The following is a 17,435-nucleotide window of genomic DNA, read 5'->3' on the forward strand; positions in this document are numbered from 1 at the left end:
AGCAGTGGGACGATAAAAAGGCTGTAACAATAACAGTGTACCAGTATAATAGTGTTGGCTTAGAAACTACTGATTTGAAAAAATATTCCACTGACTGAAAGCTACACTCTTTCCGAGTAACACAGGCTATATTTTATCCGAGTACTGAATAAAGTTCTGTCGGGATGCAGGTGAAAATAAAATAAAAATTAAGCAACCCTGATATCTAGCCACTAGTCCGGTATTAGAAGATGCTTGCAATACTACCTCGTAAAAGCCACGAACAAAATCGTAGGTATCAAACATCCTCCGAGCCCTTTTCCCAACTATGTTGGGGATGTAGCTGAGTAGGTACCAGTGCTTTACAAGGAGCGACTGCCCTATCTGACCTTCTCAACCCAGTTACCTGGGCAACCCAACCCAGTACCCCTTGGATAGACTGGTGTCAAACAACTGGCTTGTGACTACCCGTAACGACTGCCAAGGATGTTCAATGACAGCCGGGACCTACAGTTTAACGTGCCATCCGAAACACAGTCATTGGTGTCTAAGATATACTTAGAAAGTACATACAAACTTAGAAAAGTTGCCTGACCTGGCACTTTGAACTATCGCATCTATATTTTCATAATCATTGGTCTCTCTAATTCAATTACAGTTGATTATTTGTTTTTCTCTTAATGATACTTAGTACCAACATCAGTTTCGTGTATTCTGGTTGTACGTGACACATACAGTTTAAATAATGAAACTAGGTAAGCTGAAACGTTTTTTAGGGTTCCGTACCCAAAGGGTAAAACGGGACCCAATTTGTTTTCGCTCCTCTGTCCGTCCGTCCGTCTGTCACCAGGCTGTATCTCATTAACCGTGATAGTTAGAGAGCTGAAATTTTCGCAGATGATGTATTTCTGTTGCCGCTATAACAACAAATACTGAAACCTAGAATAAAATAAATATTTGGGGGGGGGGGGGGCTCCCATACAACAAACGTGATTTTTAGGGTTCCGTACCCAAAGGGTAAAACGGGACCCTATTGTTTTCGCTCCTAAGTCCGTCCGTCCGTCCGTCCGTCTGTCACCAAGCTGTATCTCATTAACCGTGATAGTTAGAGAGCTGAAATTTTCGCAGATGATGTATTTCTGTTGCCGCTATAACAAAAAAATACTGAAACCTAGAATAAAATAAATATTTTGGATTTTTTTTGCTAATTTTTGCTCTGGTACGGAACCCTTACGGCGGGGTAGGCCCCGGAAGAGATGGCGTGACGAACTAGACGCCTATCGTCCGGATTGGTGGACACGATCGAAAGATCGGGAAGAGTGGAAGCGAGATGGGGAGGCCTTTGCCCAGCAGTGGGACACTACAGGCTAGATATAATAATAATAATAACGGAACCCTTTGTGAGCGAGTCCGACTCGCACTTGGCCGTTTTTTTTGCTCATTTTTGCTTTGGTACGGAACGTTGGTTGCCCGTGGTACTACCAATAGTACTACCAGTAGCAGTTTTTCTTGCCCGTGGTACTACCAAACCGCTTCGTAGTACCACGGGAAGAAAAAATTGCCCGTGTTACTACTGTCAATATTTTAGGTTTTTTTCAACCCTTTTGTTGACACAGTCACAGTTGATATTGTCATCCTAGAAAGAGAATTGAAATATATATTTTTTTAATGTGGATATATTTTGGTACTATTTCGTAAATAGATCTAAACCTTCGTGCGCGAGGCCGACTGGCACTTAGACCGCTTTTTTATGTAACTTCATCAAATGACCCCTCTCACTGTGTGTGCAGCGCGTGGGAGTGTCAGACTCTTACCGACTAAACCCCACCATGTTCCTTCTTAAGCCCTTTATGTACCAGCGCCGCGGTAATGAGCGCGAACCATCCCGCAGCCCCGACAGGCTTTGGCCTTGGTACGCCCCATTGTGGGTCCCACTGGTTGGATATCTTTAAAAGCATTTTGGTTACACTCCATTTGGGTAGGCGAATAACCAAAGGTCAATCTTGATAGGACTTTTTACGCAAATATATAGCTATTAAACAAAATTAACTTCTCCTTTAAATAGTTGATTAATGGTTATTATTGTATTTACTTACATAGATTTTTAGCCTATTTTATTGTTTAACTGAATTTCGAAATAAAACGCCATATCAAGATTGTTTCTCTATCCGATCTTTCATTATTAATTTAAGAGCCCAGCTCTTGTCGGTGCAGCTCCTTCCATTTTCACCTATTTAGCGCAAACTCCTGAACTTCCTTATACGTCACAACCTTCACCTTTTCTTTAATTTGCTTGATGTAGCTATATCTTGGACGACCCCTTCCCCTCTTTCCTTCGACCTTCCCTTCCACGATGTTTTTTATAAAATCGTCGTGACGTATAAGGTGTCCCATATTTTTTCCTCTCCTGTTCTCTATGCTATGCAATAGTTGTCTCTTAACTCCTATTCTCTCTCTTTCCGTCCAGCTAATTCTCTCCATCCTCCTCCAGCACCACATCTCAAAAATCTCCAGTCTGCTTATATCCTGCTTAGTTAGCGTCCAAGTTTCACAACCATACAACGCAATCTGATCTTTAAAGATAAATAATTTTAAAGAGAGGAATAATGTTTTTAAACCTAACGCTTCGAAACTGCTGAACCGATTTCAAAAATTATGTCGAAAAGCTACACCCTTCCCGAGTAACATAGGCTTTATTTGATCAAGGTACAGGCAGTAGTTCCCACGGACGTGGGTGTATTTTCTATATTTTTGACGAGCTATTTAATAAAAACCTATATTCTAACCTTTTCTTTCAGTCACTTTACTCGTAATACTGCAAATTGGACTCATCCTAGCCAAATCAATAGACCACAAACATTGCAAAGATTCGTCTGAAAACGACAGACTGAAAAGAAGTAATGAAAAAGAATTCACTTCATCAGAAATTGGAAATACAGATTCACATAATATAGAAAATGCTGAAATTGATCATTCAAATGACAATTATGAAGGTATAGACAGAAAAGAGTCTACAACAGAAAGTAAATTTCAAAATAATCAAAATCTTCAAATACTTTATGTACCAAATACTGTTGAAGAACATGCAATAATTAAAGATTTGACAGCTAGAAATAGTGAAGCAGACTCTACCGTTATATACAAGCCAGTAGATCCAAAATATATTTTGACTTATGGACCGTATTTGATCAAAAATGGCAGCGATAATGGAACGGTTAATACTGACGTTGAAAAAGATTCAGAAATTGATATAAAAGAGACTGTATCACCAAGTAATGATTTAGATTTAGTCATTCCAAACGTGGAAAGTCGCAATGCTGATCCAAACGTAGCTGAAGATGATGACGATACCGTCGAAGAAGGTATTGATAGAAGAAGTGCAGATTTGACCAACATAAGAGACTTAAGAGTGAAATTACTTGATCATTTATTAGACTATTTCTTAAATATTATGAGAAATGGTGATCAAAGTCATGGCAGTACTAGAAAAAAAGGCGAAGATGTTATAAATATTGAGGAGAAATTGCGCAATTATTACGATACTCAGCATATTGATTTGTTAGCTGGTGATGACGATGACATTGATAGTGATGAAACTGATCATATAAGTGGTGAAACTCTTAGGAGAAATGATGATGAATCTGGACAAGATGAACAAAAGGATGCCTTTACTACAGAACATACTTTAAGGGTCAAATCTTTGGAAGTCGATATAAATAAGAAAGCAGAAGATATTACAGCAGTTGATAATTTAGAAAATATACATGCCACACCACCTTTAGGTAACCAATCTAACGCAGATAACAATTCAACAGAATCCATAGAAGTTCACATAGAATCAAAATCAGCTGCCGATTCAAAATACGTCGATTTAATTCAAAAAGAAGATACTTATAATCTCATGTTGAATTCAGGTGAAAACACGACGGGTAAAAATTTGAATTCAATTCAGACATTAATTGAACGGAAAAACGATGAAGATAGAAAAGTAATATTAGACGAATATTTTAATGAAAAATATATTGAATCTGAAGAAATTCCAAATTATGATTTCATTTTCAAATATCCAATTATGTTTACGACTGAGAAAAGTAGTATAAAATCTAATAAAGTATTTGGAAAAGATGTTATAAAACATACAATGAAGAAAGATATCATTAAAACTGACACTGACTATTGTGACATTTCTGATAATGTGCCAACTGAAGATGTACCCCAAATCCCAGATATAGAAATGCCAAAAGAATTAGATGATGAGGAATTAAAACCTAAAACAACAACAGAAAAACCTGAAGATGTAACTTTATGCCCAGTTATTGAAACAACGAAGGAAGATGACAATAAAAAAAATGACAGTAGTATAAAAGTAAATGTACTTGAAACAGATAAAGATGTTTTAAATCATACAATGCAGGAAGATGACATTAAAAACGACACTGAATATTGTGACAGTTCAGAAAATGTGTCAACTGAAGATGAATCTAAAAGCCCAGATATTGAAATATCAAAAGAATTAGATGATGGTGAATTAACACCGAAACCAAAATTTGAAAAGTCAGTTATAATAAATAATAATATTAATGTGAAAATACCTTGTTGTGATAACAATTATGAAGATAAATCAAAGGAAAATGAACTAAACAAAGAAATAGTTGAGAAACCTAGAGATGATTGGTTAAATAAGAGATGTAAGCACAGATTATATAGGAACAATTGCAGAAAAAGATTTGTTTTGAATTTCAATGTAAATGTTATGTAAATACTTCAAATAACAATAAAGTTCTCGTTAGTATTGGGAATCCCCAAAAATGTTATGTAATATTTGTGTTTTATTTCCCGTGATACCAATCCCTGACCATCCCGGGTCAGAATAGGACCTCCCCATCTCTCTCCCGTGGGTGTCGTAAGAGGCGACTAAGGGAGCTAAGGCCTAGTGCATTCCACCAGCACTTTGGGCTACCCACGAGGTTGCGGACAAACAACCTCAATAGCATTCCCAAGGAGGGTTAGCGTCAGGCAGGCGGCCGGCTGTAAAACTTATGCCAAAAAAAAATGCAGTATGTTATAAGGTACGAATATATTATGAAGAGAAAAGGAGAAAACATTTAGTCAAAAGCCAGACACCAGTCTAACGAAGGTGTGCCCGGGTAACTGGGTTGAGGAGGTCAGATAGGGCAGTCGCTCCTTGTAAAGCACTGGTATTCAGCTACATCCGGTTAGACTGGAAGCCGACCCCAACATAGTTGGGAAAAAGGCTTAGATGATGAGAAAAGGAGAAAACATGCTGCGCCGACCCCAAATAAAATTGGGAACAGGGCAGGAGGAAAAAGATTCCCCGTGATATCAAAATCTATCTACATTTGTAGAAATATAAAGCTGAAATGTATGTTTGTTTGCTTCCTTGAACGCCGTAATCTTACAGGTACAGAAACTATTGTACTTATTTGAAAAATATTTGTGTCAAATAGCCTATTTATCGAATCGACCTTTAACGACGTCAAAAATTATCAAATGACCCCTCCCGCTGTGGGTTAGCAGCGGTGAGGGAGTGTCAGACTCTTACTGACTAAAAACCGTCGTGTTCCGTCATAGGTCTTTTATGTACCAGGGCCGCGGTACCTCTTTCGAACAATCCCGCAGCCTTATCGAATCGTAACTCCGAATGCATGGAGTTTCACTCGGGACACCAATTCTGCACCGAGGTAGACCTAAAAATTTACTATCTTCTCAGTAGTATTAGTAAAATAAAATAACACATTCTGGTTATGTAAAATCATTTAATTAATAATGTTTAAACTAATTATTCTACTTACGACCGATATTTTAATCGACAGATAATTTTGATCTGAAATATAATGGTTGACGTTTTGACAGCTTTTTTTGTAGAAATTATGTCAAACCGCCATCTTTATTTCTCAGATAGAAGTTAACAGTTGATTGAAAAATCGGGTGAAACTTAAATATTATACTGATCATTCGATTTGCCTTAAATAAGAGTAGAGCACATTATAAATAAAAAAAATAATGATTGAAGTACTTTAAAAATAAAATATAAATGACTGGTACAGTCACTACGGAGTACGGCGTCTCTTTCGCCCATAATGTCGTGAGAATGAGACAGATCCCTCTATCTATTGTATCGTATCGTAGACGCCGGATGCAGGTCGCCTCCAACAGGTATCTGTGGAGATCTAAGGGGGAGGCCTATGTTCAGCAGTGGACGTCCTATGGCTGAGATGATGATGATGAAGATTTTATCGTTTTATTAAAAAAAAATATTGACAGTCTAGGGAGCCCCTAACATCTTAAGCTTGAGGCGGCGTGACCATTTCATAATATTTCCCATTAACCATTAACTTCTTGCCTTCTTTCATAACCTGCGTGGTGGTGTACTCCTCACTGAAAGCTTCAGCTCTTAGATATATTTCGTATTTCTCGTTTTCATCACTAACTGAATCGCTATTCTTGTTTCTAGGGTTATCTTCCGGGTGAAACGGGTTTACTAGACCACTGGATTCTTCGGATTCAACTAGTGTCGGTATTCTTGCTGAATTTAAGGCGATTACTGGAAAACATTGGTTAAGTAAATATATGACACAGCTAAAAGGTGGGATTTGTTGTGTTTTGGGCTGTTATCTTTTGTAGATTTCTGACGTGCAAAAAGTGTTTTTTTGCAGCCAAATTTGAAAGAACGATTTTTGATTTGAGCAGTTACAATTAGTTCTTGTAACATCAGTTAAGGTCCCTGAATGTGAGACCATCTTGTCATAATTATGATGCTCAATAAACTGTAGGTACCTAAGTCCCGACTGTCATTTCAACATCTTTCGCAGTCGTTATGGGTAGTCAGAAGCCAGTAAATCTGACAAACAGTCTTACCTAGGGGCATTGGGTTGCTCGGGTAACTGGGTTTAGGAGGTCAGATAGACAGTCGCTCCTTGTGGCACACTAGTACTCAGATGAGAGGGAACCTGCAAATGCTTGTGCACTATAACATGTCCTGCGCAATTGGCTAATCTACAGTGGACGATAATCGGCAAGGAAAATTTTAAGAACTTACGATGCATTATGAGAAGGTATCCCAACATTATAAACCTTTTTATTTATATATTTAAATGTATTATTGTCACAATAATTTTAAGCATTTTAAAATAATAGTTCCGTAACCGAGGCGTACTTATTTATTTTAATTTTTTGTATACACACACTATAGAAACACGACAAGAAAGGAAGAATTTACAAAGGATTTTTTTATTTATTTTATTCTAAAATACATAGAAATAAATCAATTTTTATAGCTTTTCTTTATGTTTATAAGTATAACACTTTATCAAGATTTATAGGACTTGAAATGGCGTGAATACAGTTAAATTTCAGTAAAAATTTTCACGACTCAAAATATTGTGATAAAAAAAGATTAAACCATAAATAAATAGTAAAAATGTATTAGCTAAAATGGTTAGTCGCGTACTACTGCTTTATAGTAAGTAAGTTTTATCTATGTAGGTATGTAAATGTTAAAAAGTTGAAAAAAAAGTATTCATAAGATGTTTTCCTTCACCTTTTCTCAGTCATTGGTATCTAATAAACTTAGGTACGGGCCTTATGTCAAAGTTCTATCTCTGGTAGGTAAGCAATTCAACAGATAGATTATATAAATCATCATCCTCCGAGCCTTTTTCCCAAGAGAACAAATATAATGACCACCATAAAATGCTTTGATACCCTAAGTTTTGTAACCAGAAATATCTACTGAACACCAGAAAAATAGTCTAAAAATGTAATAGTACCAGCTATTTTAGTCACGACTTCACTTTAAATTGTATTCGCCCACCAAATTTAGTAAATGATCACCAACTCTTGACGACCAAATTAATGTATTATTTTTGCCTAAATAAGTCACTGTGATTGCCATAAAATGTAGGCTTATTACCAAATAAAGTATTATGATGCCACATTAAGTTATGTGTCCGGCTTGCAATGCATGCGTGAGTGTCAGTATGACGAGTGACAGGGGAAAATGGAAGAAAATGACATATTGCGAAGACGCCAAGTAAAATTGGGAACAGGGCAGGAGAAAGAAGAAGAAGAATGTGTTTCTCAATACACTACCTCGAAAACACACTCTTATCGCACTGTTTAGAGGCATGCAATAGACAATTTTCCACGCTAGTGCAGGAAAAGGGTCCCCATAATGTTATTACATTTATTTTATCAGGCCGAACTTATTTTTTTGGAGTCAGTTTACTTAAACAGGATAGCAAGATGTAAAAACTTTTTTGATGATCATTTACTACTTTTGGTGATCATTTACTACTTTTGGGATAACAATGATTTATTTCGACTCATTTTGCTTAAATAGGATAGCAGAATTTAAAAACTTTGGTTATAATCTTACTTTAAAATGGTGGTTTAATTTTGGTGATCATTTACTATTTTTGGCTTACGCATGATTTATTTTGGAGTAATTTCACTTAAATAGGATAGCAAAGTCTTAAAACTTTGGTTATAGTTTTACATTAAAATGCGAGTTTCATTTTGGTGATCATTTACTATTTTTGTCTGCTGTTTGTTACTATATCTGGTGATCGGTTAAACATAAGCCTTTTCCCAATCATGTTGGGATCGGCTTTCAGTTTAACCGGATGCAGCTAAGTACCAGTGTGAAACAAGGAGCGACTGCCTATCTGACCTCCTCAACCCACTTACCCGGGCAACCTACTACCCCTTAGTTAGACTGGTGTCAGACTTACTAGCTTCTGACTACCGGTACCTAACGACTGCCAAGGATGTTCAATGACAGCCGGGACCTTCTTTTATTTACTTACTAAAACAATATTCACAGCTTTCTCAACATTAATCACCGAACAAACAGCGGAGGCATCAGAAATAAAAATATCTTTTGGCAAAAAAAACTCCGACAACCATACAATAGCTTTTAAAACTAGAGACATTGCAGAAAAAGAATATAGAAAACATATACAATACCATCCTCCTACGGCTATTCTAGAAGAACCTCTAACTACACCAAAAACCCGAAAAGATACTTTTAATTTTCAAAAAGCTGAAGACGGTAAGAAGAAACATCATCACAAAAAATATAAAAAAGTTAAAAACGGTAAAAAAATAAATAAGCTATTAAGTGACGATGAATCTTATAAAACGCACAACCATAAAGAAAAAGGCAAAAAAAATAATATAGTAAGTGATGTTAATGAGAAAGGAACATATAAAGACAGCGAGGATGCAAGTGAACCACTTATGGAAACTTTAGCTCTCCCTACGAATGTAGAAAAAGTAAACGCTAAAGTTCCAAAAAAAGGTCTTTCAAAAAAGGATAAAATTAAAAAGGTGGACATAAAATCGACTGTAAAACACAAACATATATTAAGAGTAAAACATCGTGATGCAAAACAGTTAAAAAAGGCTAAAAACACAAGACCATCAAAAAATACAGGCATTATCGAATCAAAAGAATCGATAACCGGAGAAAACGATTCTCCGGAAATGGACTCGACTGTCCCTTCAAATATGAAAAAACTCAACGTTAAAGTGCCTACAAAGAAGGATAAAATCAAAAAGGATGTAAAACCAACAATTGATAAACAAAAAAATATATTAAGAATCAAAAATCGTGATACAAAACAGACAATAATATCGAAATACACGAAACCTTTAAAAGTTACAGTAATTGACAATGTAATCGATTCAAAAGAATCGGTATCGCGAGATATCGAGCAAACTGTTAACAGAAATGCACAATCGGATGAAAAAACAGTTGAAGTAACATTACCAAAAGAAGTTAATGACAACCGTAAAGATTTTGAGAAAGAAAAAACTGACTATCCCGTTATTCATGAAGATTATGACAATATTAAACCTTACGGACAATCAGATTCAACAAATGAAGAAAATAGTGATCATTCTATATCTGAGGACAATGAATTATACAAGCTTAAAATCCAAGATGAAGAATTAATTACTACTACAGTAATAACAACAGAAAAATCTAAAAAAATACGAGTATCAAGAATAGAGGGGCCATTTGAGAAAATTGGTAGGAATAAACACTATTTTTACAAGTTAAAACCGAAAAGTAACAAGAAACACGGTACTAACGCTCTTAGAATGAAAATTCAGCACCCTAAACGTTTAGGACATTCTTCTAAACACTTACACAAGAAAAATTGGTTACATAAACATGGAAAAAGCGATTTGAAATCGAAAAAAACTGTAAAAATCAAAAAAGGTAAATTGTCAAACGGAAAAGTTGATTTTGGAAAAGGAGTTAGCAATATCGTACGTCAAGGTGCAAATCTAGACTCGGAAGAGATAAGTTCATCAAAAGATGAGTCAAAAATACAAGAGAAAGTTACTCTAGATTCTAACGAAGCTTTATTAAAACAAAATGACTTGCAAGACAAAGCTAGGGACGCTGCCACTGAAAATGTTCGCGACACCAGCTTCACAAAAAAACTGCGAAAAATGCATAAAAAAACTACAGCTAAGGATGTAACCACAGAAAATTCAGCTATCGATAATTTAAAAAAGATCTTACAAGACCCCCTCAAATCAAATGAAATCGATTTAAACGCTACTCTAGATAGGTTTGCGTCTTCGAAACTCTTCGATATTTTCACCGAGAGATTAGCTAATCAGATGCTCCTGAAAATGCAGAGAAGGTTAGGCGACAGTAATGTGAAAAATCTAGCGAGGCGAACGGAAATAGAGCCGGATACAGTTGAACGGATTGAAATATCGATAACAAATGATGGGGATATGGTGATTAACCAAGATTTGAAAAAGGATGGGACAAATGAGTCTATGCTATACGTGAATCCGAATTTAAGAAGTACGGCGCAACCTTTGCGTTTGAAAATGCAAAATTATCGTTACTAATAATATAATAAAGAGGAAATGTTTTTTTATTTCTTTATTACCCTGAAGTACCTTGTAGCCGATGACTAGCGACTGCCTATCCGACCACCTCAACCCAAATTATTCTTGCAACCCAATACCCCTTAGTAAGACTGGCTGTCAGATTTACTGGCTTCTGAATTCCCCACATCGACTGCAAAAATGTACAAATAACAGCAGGTACCTACAGTTTATCTTGCTCTCCAAAACACAGTCATTGTACTCAAGATATACCTACAAAATACCTACAAACTTAAAAAAGTCATTGGTTCCAGCCTGACTGGAATCGGACCCACAGACGTACTTGGTTAGGCACTTATTCACTAGGCTACTAAAACTATTTAAAATGTAAATCAAATTGTCATTTGATCAAACCGTGTTTCCAGTACATCTGATAAAATCGATAAAGTGCAACACAACCCTTACGGACGCACCCAACATTCTCTATCTATCCATTTGCTTACTAAAGATAGATTGGCTGATTTTGACATTAGCTCCATACAACTAATGTCAAACTCCTATCTCTAGTAAGCTAGTCAACAGATGGATAAAATATTGGGATAGTCGTTAGCTTACACCGATATGTCGATGTTTGTTTATATTAATCAGATTCACATCACTCAATTATCAGTTTGACAGATACGCATAAAGAACGGGCGAAAATGGAAATGGATGACCTCCATTGATATCATGTATTTAACTAAAATTGGTGATTTAAAACATATTTCTCTAAATAATCAAGTTTGTGATTAAACCTAATAATATTGAGAACTTGGTAATTCATATTTCGAGTGGTTTTAGTGCTTTTTCTCGACGGAATAAATATAAATAAATGAGCCGGTGAGACGCAGATTTTTTTGTTTTAATTTTGGAAATTATTGAATTAAAACTATACTTTTATTTGTGAAATCGTTGTCAATTTGTTTCTTTATTTTTTGACTATAACTGTTTACGTAAATAATTCTTGTAATATCTACTTTTTAATGATTTTAAATTTCGTATTTTAGCTAGTGTTTTGTTTTTGTAATTTCGCATATTATATTATATAATAGCTTATTATTTTACTCTTATTTTTGTCAATTGTATGAATAAAAATTGAGTTATTAATTTCAGCATTACAAAATTAAATTCAGCATGTATTTAAATTTTCTTTATTTATATCATATCATTTATTGCATTCCATACACATGTACATTTGGTGGAAAATATAAAATAATAGAGGTAGTCACAAGTATGGACCCTGATGGGCACAGCAAAATAGTTATGATGATAAAATAGGTACTCAACATAACATACCACTATATTATGGAGTTTCTTGCCGGTTCTTCTCCATGAGACCTACTTTTTGGAACCGTGCAACTAGTGGACATTTCATAAGAGCCTGAAAAGGCCAATTTAAATAAACTATTATCTAATACATATAATAATGTTAAGAGAATATTTTGAAAAAAATAATTAGCCAACATGTTAAAGGACAACCAACAGAACTTTCTAGCATTTTTGGAAAAATAAAATGTTATATTTAAATAAACTTTGATTTATAATTGTTTTTTTCTTTACAGTACAATATGACACCAATCTCGGCAACCAGCACTTCTTATATAATACCTCTAGAAGGTATAGAGCTGTCATATCTGAACAAGTATGTCAGAAACCCTCAAGGTAACACCGTACCTCTATGGAGTACGAGGAGGCTTGACGGAGAAGCGGAGTATTTTCATGTGCGCATAGTTGCTGATGACGGTAAAGATGACAGTTATATCGGTGAGTTAATTACATTTGTTTTCATTGATAACTAGCTTAAAGGAAGTCTGATAACCAGGGTTGACCAGGTAACTGGGTTGTGGATGCTAGTAGCCGACCCCAACGTAGAGGTAGTTATAATGTAATGTTGTCATTTGAACATCTTAGACAGTAGCTACACATATAGCAGTCAGGATTCAGAAAGTCTGACAACCAGTCCTACCAACGGGTATTGAGTTATCCCTGGAACTGGATTGAGCTGCAACCGTTTAAACTGGAAGCCAACCCCAATATAGTTTGGAAAACTAATGAACATAAGCTAACTTATGTTGAGTAGTGGACTATACTTAATTTTAGAAGGCATTTAATTAAAGGCAGGTAAGCAATCTTGATAAGTTTTTTTTATTTGAAAACTCAGTTTAAAATGAAGTGCGGCTAAATATCAATGTAGCTACAATAATAACAATTGCTTATTCAAATTGAATAATTATTTTAAGTAGTAATTTATTTGTTTAATATGTATTTGTGTAAAAATTCTTATCAAGATTGTTTCTCTTTTAGTTAAGTGCCTTTTCAAATGGCGTATAGGTAGATATTTTACAAATAAAATAATCAAAATTTCAGAACCATCAAAAACATACAAATGCCACATATGCAATGACAACATACCAATCAGATATTTTAAAATACACAACCAAAGTAATAAACATGAAACACTTAAAAACATCTACCAAACAGTACTAGAAAGAGTGACAAAACAGATGAATTCGTCACTAATCAATTATGACGAAAACGATGACCAAAATCTGTATTACTGCGAGGCTTGTTGCAAAATGATCAAAATAGAAAACAAAATATTTCACGAAAACTCGTCATACCACAAAAAATCTGAGGAAAACATGACAGTTATAAATAATTTCTACGATTATTTTATAACAATAAACATCGAAAAAAAATCCGATTTAACCGAAAACGAGAATGATGAAAGCGATACAGAATGCAACATTTCTGAAACTGACGAAAGATGTTCTTCCAGCGACGAACTCAACGATTCGTCAATTTACAGTAGTAACGTGTCGAAAAACCCTACTCTCGTAACAAAAACCTCTGAGAATGACGAACTGATCATTTCTGAAATTGACGAATTTAAAGAAACTAGGACAGAAGATCCAGATAATGATATTCGAAAATATTTGAAAGAAATTTCTCAAAAATACAAGGTTTTAATACCAGAAATGGATGATAAGATGATTATTTTAGAAGTTATAGAGACAGGAAATCTAATTCGCGTGACGCCCGAAAATTTTCAAAGCTTGCGATGTCTGGGTAGAAATTATTATTGCCAAATGTGTCAAATTTGGGTGAGGGGGACTGAGCTACATAGTTATACTGAAGGACATGTCAAAAATATTATGAAGCCACTTAATCCTGATTTTGGGAGACAGGTAAGGATATTTTTTTAATCTTTTTTTTTTTCTTTTTTTTTTAGAGTTTGTTATTTAATTTCAATTTATTTAACTGCTTCGTTGGACTACCTGTCGCAAGCGGGACTGCTAAGGTTCGATTCCCGGTCAGGCCGAAATCGCGGTTTTAGAAATTTACACAAAGCAGCCCAGAGCCTAGAAGTTGGTGATTGATACACTCGTGCATCGGAGCACACGTTGCAGTCGGTCCTGCTTGTGATCTCTCTCCGGTGGTGTCGGATTGTCGTCCCATCGCGTTATGAGAGTGAAGGAATAGTGAGTGCACCTGTGTCCAAGCAAACGCTTGTGCACTATAATATGTCCTGTACAGCTGGCTGATCTCCTTATATGAGAACAGCCGCCGTACCCGAAATCGGCTTTGGTCGCCATTATTTAATGTCTCTTCTCATATAGAGAAGAAATGAAAGTCAATCATTACGTGAGCGAGAGGCGGATTATCGATTTCAGACTATAAAGTCCAGATTTGAAACTTTCTAACGCACTTCTAGCCCTGCCATGCTAATTCTCATTATATGTTTAATCCTGAAAAGTGTGAGCTCTACTTTTAGGTGTAAATGTATATCCACATAGTGTTTGTATGCGGGCGCTCGCTCGCCGTCTGTAGTGGTTGAGTCGACGAATCTTACAAACACAATTTGAGTGTCCATTTATACACGTTTACCCACTTGCCTGAGATAAAACATGTAAACATCTGTCTTTTTCAAGGCTGTGTTGTTTCTTTAGATTTTCAAAAAGCCTTCTGATTAAATTATTTCATTCTATTCAAGGTCTCAAAATTCACCAGCCACTGCATCCCATGCAACGAGGTAGTAGTCACCGGATCTAAACTTCACTTAAACAGCGAACAACACTTAGAATCTACTAGAACCATGTTCTCATTTACTGAACATCACCGCGGGTACCCAGATGACGTATTATTTTGTACTATATGCAATGTTTGCGTAGAAAAAACTTACGAACTACACAGTAAGACCAAAAATCACATTAAAAACTTGATTGAAGAAAACCAAATGTACATTTTGGATAACGAAGAAGTAATTTGCGAAATTTGTACTGTTAAAACTACTGTTAGTGATTTGAAGTTTCATGTGTCCTCTAAAAATCATGTTAAGAATATGAAAATGGTAGATAAAGTAACTGTACCTAAAGTTAAGGGAAATCAGTGTGAGATTTGCAATGTTCGCGTTCCTAAACGTTGTATGAAATTTCATATACCTAGTGATAAACATCAGGCTAAAATGGAAGAACTATGTACTGTTGACGAACCTAAAAAAATAACTATTCTTAAAAGACCTGTAGAATCTCAAAAGATTGAGGAAATAAGCCCAAAAAATATTGTAGAAGAAAGTCCAAAAATTGTGCCGAAAGATGATCACCCAGCTGTTAATAATAATAATGATTTTGATGATGAAATAACTGATAAAGATGAAGAGTTTTATTACTCCCAAGTAGAGTACATAGATCCTTACAAAATGGAGGTTAGGTGTAAAACCTGTTTAGTCATCTTACCTTCTTGTTACCGTAATATAGTAGAGCACGTTCAGGGCAAAAAACACGCAGAATACGTAGAATTATACAAAGAAAAAGCAGCAGAATTCAAAGATTTACTATCATTTAAAGATAATAAAGTTAAATGTATTATCTGTGACATGACTTTGAATTACAACGACAGAAACGTTGTTAAACACATGAAAAGCGTGGCCCACGTGAAACGGATCGAAGATAAAAAAATTGAGGATGACAATCAAGAAATGGCGGGAACTCAATCTAGTTCTGACGAAAACGAATTCGGGGTCAAAAACTGTGATTTATGCAAAATAGCGATAAATTCGAAAAATTTTGACTTGCATAAAAATGGTAAAAAACATCAGTCTATCGAAAACGATTTGTTTCAATACCACGGGATTAGTCGTGTCGGGTCAAAGTTCCACTGTTATTACTGCCAAGTTAATGTTGAAAAGAAATATTTGGCACACATTAACAGCGAGAAACACACACTCTCTTTTCAATACAAACATCCGATTGATACAACCGTTTTAACCACTTTCGGGCGAGACGACAAATTTACCGATCCAATTGCGTACAGATACAAACGATTGTACGAAAACTTATTAAAATATAACAATATAAAAAAAACATCTGATCTGTATTTTTATTGCAATATTTGTAATAGTTATGTCGATGTGAATAATGAGATTGTTCATATATATGAGAAGAAACACAAGAAGTTATTGCAAGGGAATAAAAATATGGTTTTCTAGAATTCAATTTCTCTAGAAGTGACTTATTATAGACTTCTAGAGAAATATTATAGACAGCAGATTCAACGAAATTATTATTTGCAATACTATTCTTATGTGTTTTTTGGAGGGCACTTGAGATTGTATTAAATTTTTTTTTTTTTTAAATTTAAAGTATTATGGTAGGTCCACACAATACAGACTTTAAGTTCGTACAAATATCTGTACAGACTTAAAGTCTATGTAAAAATGAGAAGTCTGAGTGAAAATATGATGACAATATATTTGTGCAGACTTATAATTGGCTCAGACTTTTCTAAGCACCGATTGGTTGCGCAGACAAAATTCTATGAAAGTCTGTGTGAAGTTCATATCGTGTAGACTCACCTTTAGAGTTTCCGCACACTTAAAAACTTTTAGTCGGTCGATAGTTTGTTTGGGCTCATAAATCAGTATAAAGATGAATGGTAGTACGCACATTACAAAGATCAGGTATTTAGCCGACTGAAAACTTTGAATGGAATCAAGAATTTCTTAAAAAAATAAATTGCCAAGCATCAGGTTAACTGTCTGACTGACTGTTTCGGATGGCACGTTAAACTGTAGGTCCCGGCTGTCATTGAACATCCTTGGCAGTCGTTACGGGTAGTCAGAAGCCAGTAGGTCTGACTCCAGGGTTGAGGAGATCAGATAGGCAGTCGCTCCTTGTGGCACACTGGTACTCAGCTGTATCCGGTTAGACTGGAAGCCGACCCCAACATAGTTGGGAAAAAGCTCGGGAGATGATGATGATCGGGACAATTGTTTAGTCTTCAGTGTGTGGATACTCTTACCCACCATTTGAGGAGACACTTAACAAAATATAAACAATCTTGATATGACAGTTAAAAATAAAATAACAGACTAGGTACATGATCAATTGAATCATAATTTTAAGCAGTAGTTTGTATGTCTAATATGAATTTGTGTAAGAAGTCCTATCAAGATTGTTTACCTTATATGTATTATTTAAGTTAATATTTATAAATATACGAAAGCCATGCTTGTGTGTGTTAATCTACATGCACATAGT

The 17,435-nt window shown here is 35.3% G+C and overlaps 2 protein-coding genes across 2 annotated transcripts; both read left to right on the forward strand.

The window, feature by feature from the left end:
* The first annotated feature begins 724 nt into the window (after positions 1 to 724).
* On the forward strand, positions 725 to 10,878 carry LOC124644367. Its single transcript, XM_047183679.1, has 4 exons — positions 725 to 734; positions 2,778 to 4,667; positions 8,855 to 9,052; positions 9,695 to 10,878. Exons 1-4 carry the CDS (start codon positions 725 to 727, stop codon positions 10,876 to 10,878), a joined length of 3,282 nt encoding a protein of 1,093 aa, XP_047039635.1.
* Positions 10,879 to 11,559: 681 nt separating this feature from the next.
* On the forward strand, positions 11,560 to 17,032 carry LOC124644708. Its single transcript, XM_047184219.1, has 4 exons — positions 11,560 to 11,736; positions 12,459 to 12,660; positions 13,264 to 14,084; positions 14,891 to 17,032. Exons 2-4 carry the CDS (start codon positions 12,465 to 12,467, stop codon positions 16,382 to 16,384), a joined length of 2,511 nt encoding a protein of 836 aa, XP_047040175.1. The 5' UTR covers positions 11,560 to 11,736; positions 12,459 to 12,464; the 3' UTR covers positions 16,385 to 17,032.
* The last annotated feature ends 403 nt before the right edge of the window (positions 17,033 to 17,435 follow it).

The sequence above is a fragment of the Helicoverpa zea genome, chromosome 30 (genome assembly GCF_022581195.2).
Source record: "Helicoverpa zea isolate HzStark_Cry1AcR chromosome 30, ilHelZeax1.1, whole genome shotgun sequence".
NCBI lineage: Eukaryota > Metazoa > Arthropoda > Insecta > Lepidoptera > Noctuidae > Helicoverpa > Helicoverpa zea.

Bases quoted from the DNA above. Each gene is read 5' to 3' on its own strand.
- LOC124644367 (XM_047183679.1), top strand. The intron at 4,668-8,854 runs GTAAGCACAGAT...CCGAACAAACAG, and splicing joins TGATTGGTTAAATAAGAGAT to CGGAGGCATCAGAAATAAAA. The intron at 9,053-9,694 runs GTAAGAAGAAAC...TCGATTCAAAAG, and splicing joins TTTTCAAAAAGCTGAAGACG to AATCGGTATCGCGAGATATC.
- LOC124644708 (XM_047184219.1), top strand. From the start codon at position 12,465: ATGACACCAATCTCGGCAACCAGCACTTCTTATATAATACCTCTAGAA. The intron at 12,661-13,263 runs GTGAGTTAATTA...TCAAAATTTCAG, and splicing joins TAAAGATGACAGTTATATCG to AACCATCAAAAACATACAAA. The intron at 14,085-14,890 runs GTAAGGATATTT...ATTCTATTCAAG, and splicing joins ATCCTGATTTTGGGAGACAG to GTCTCAAAATTCACCAGCCA.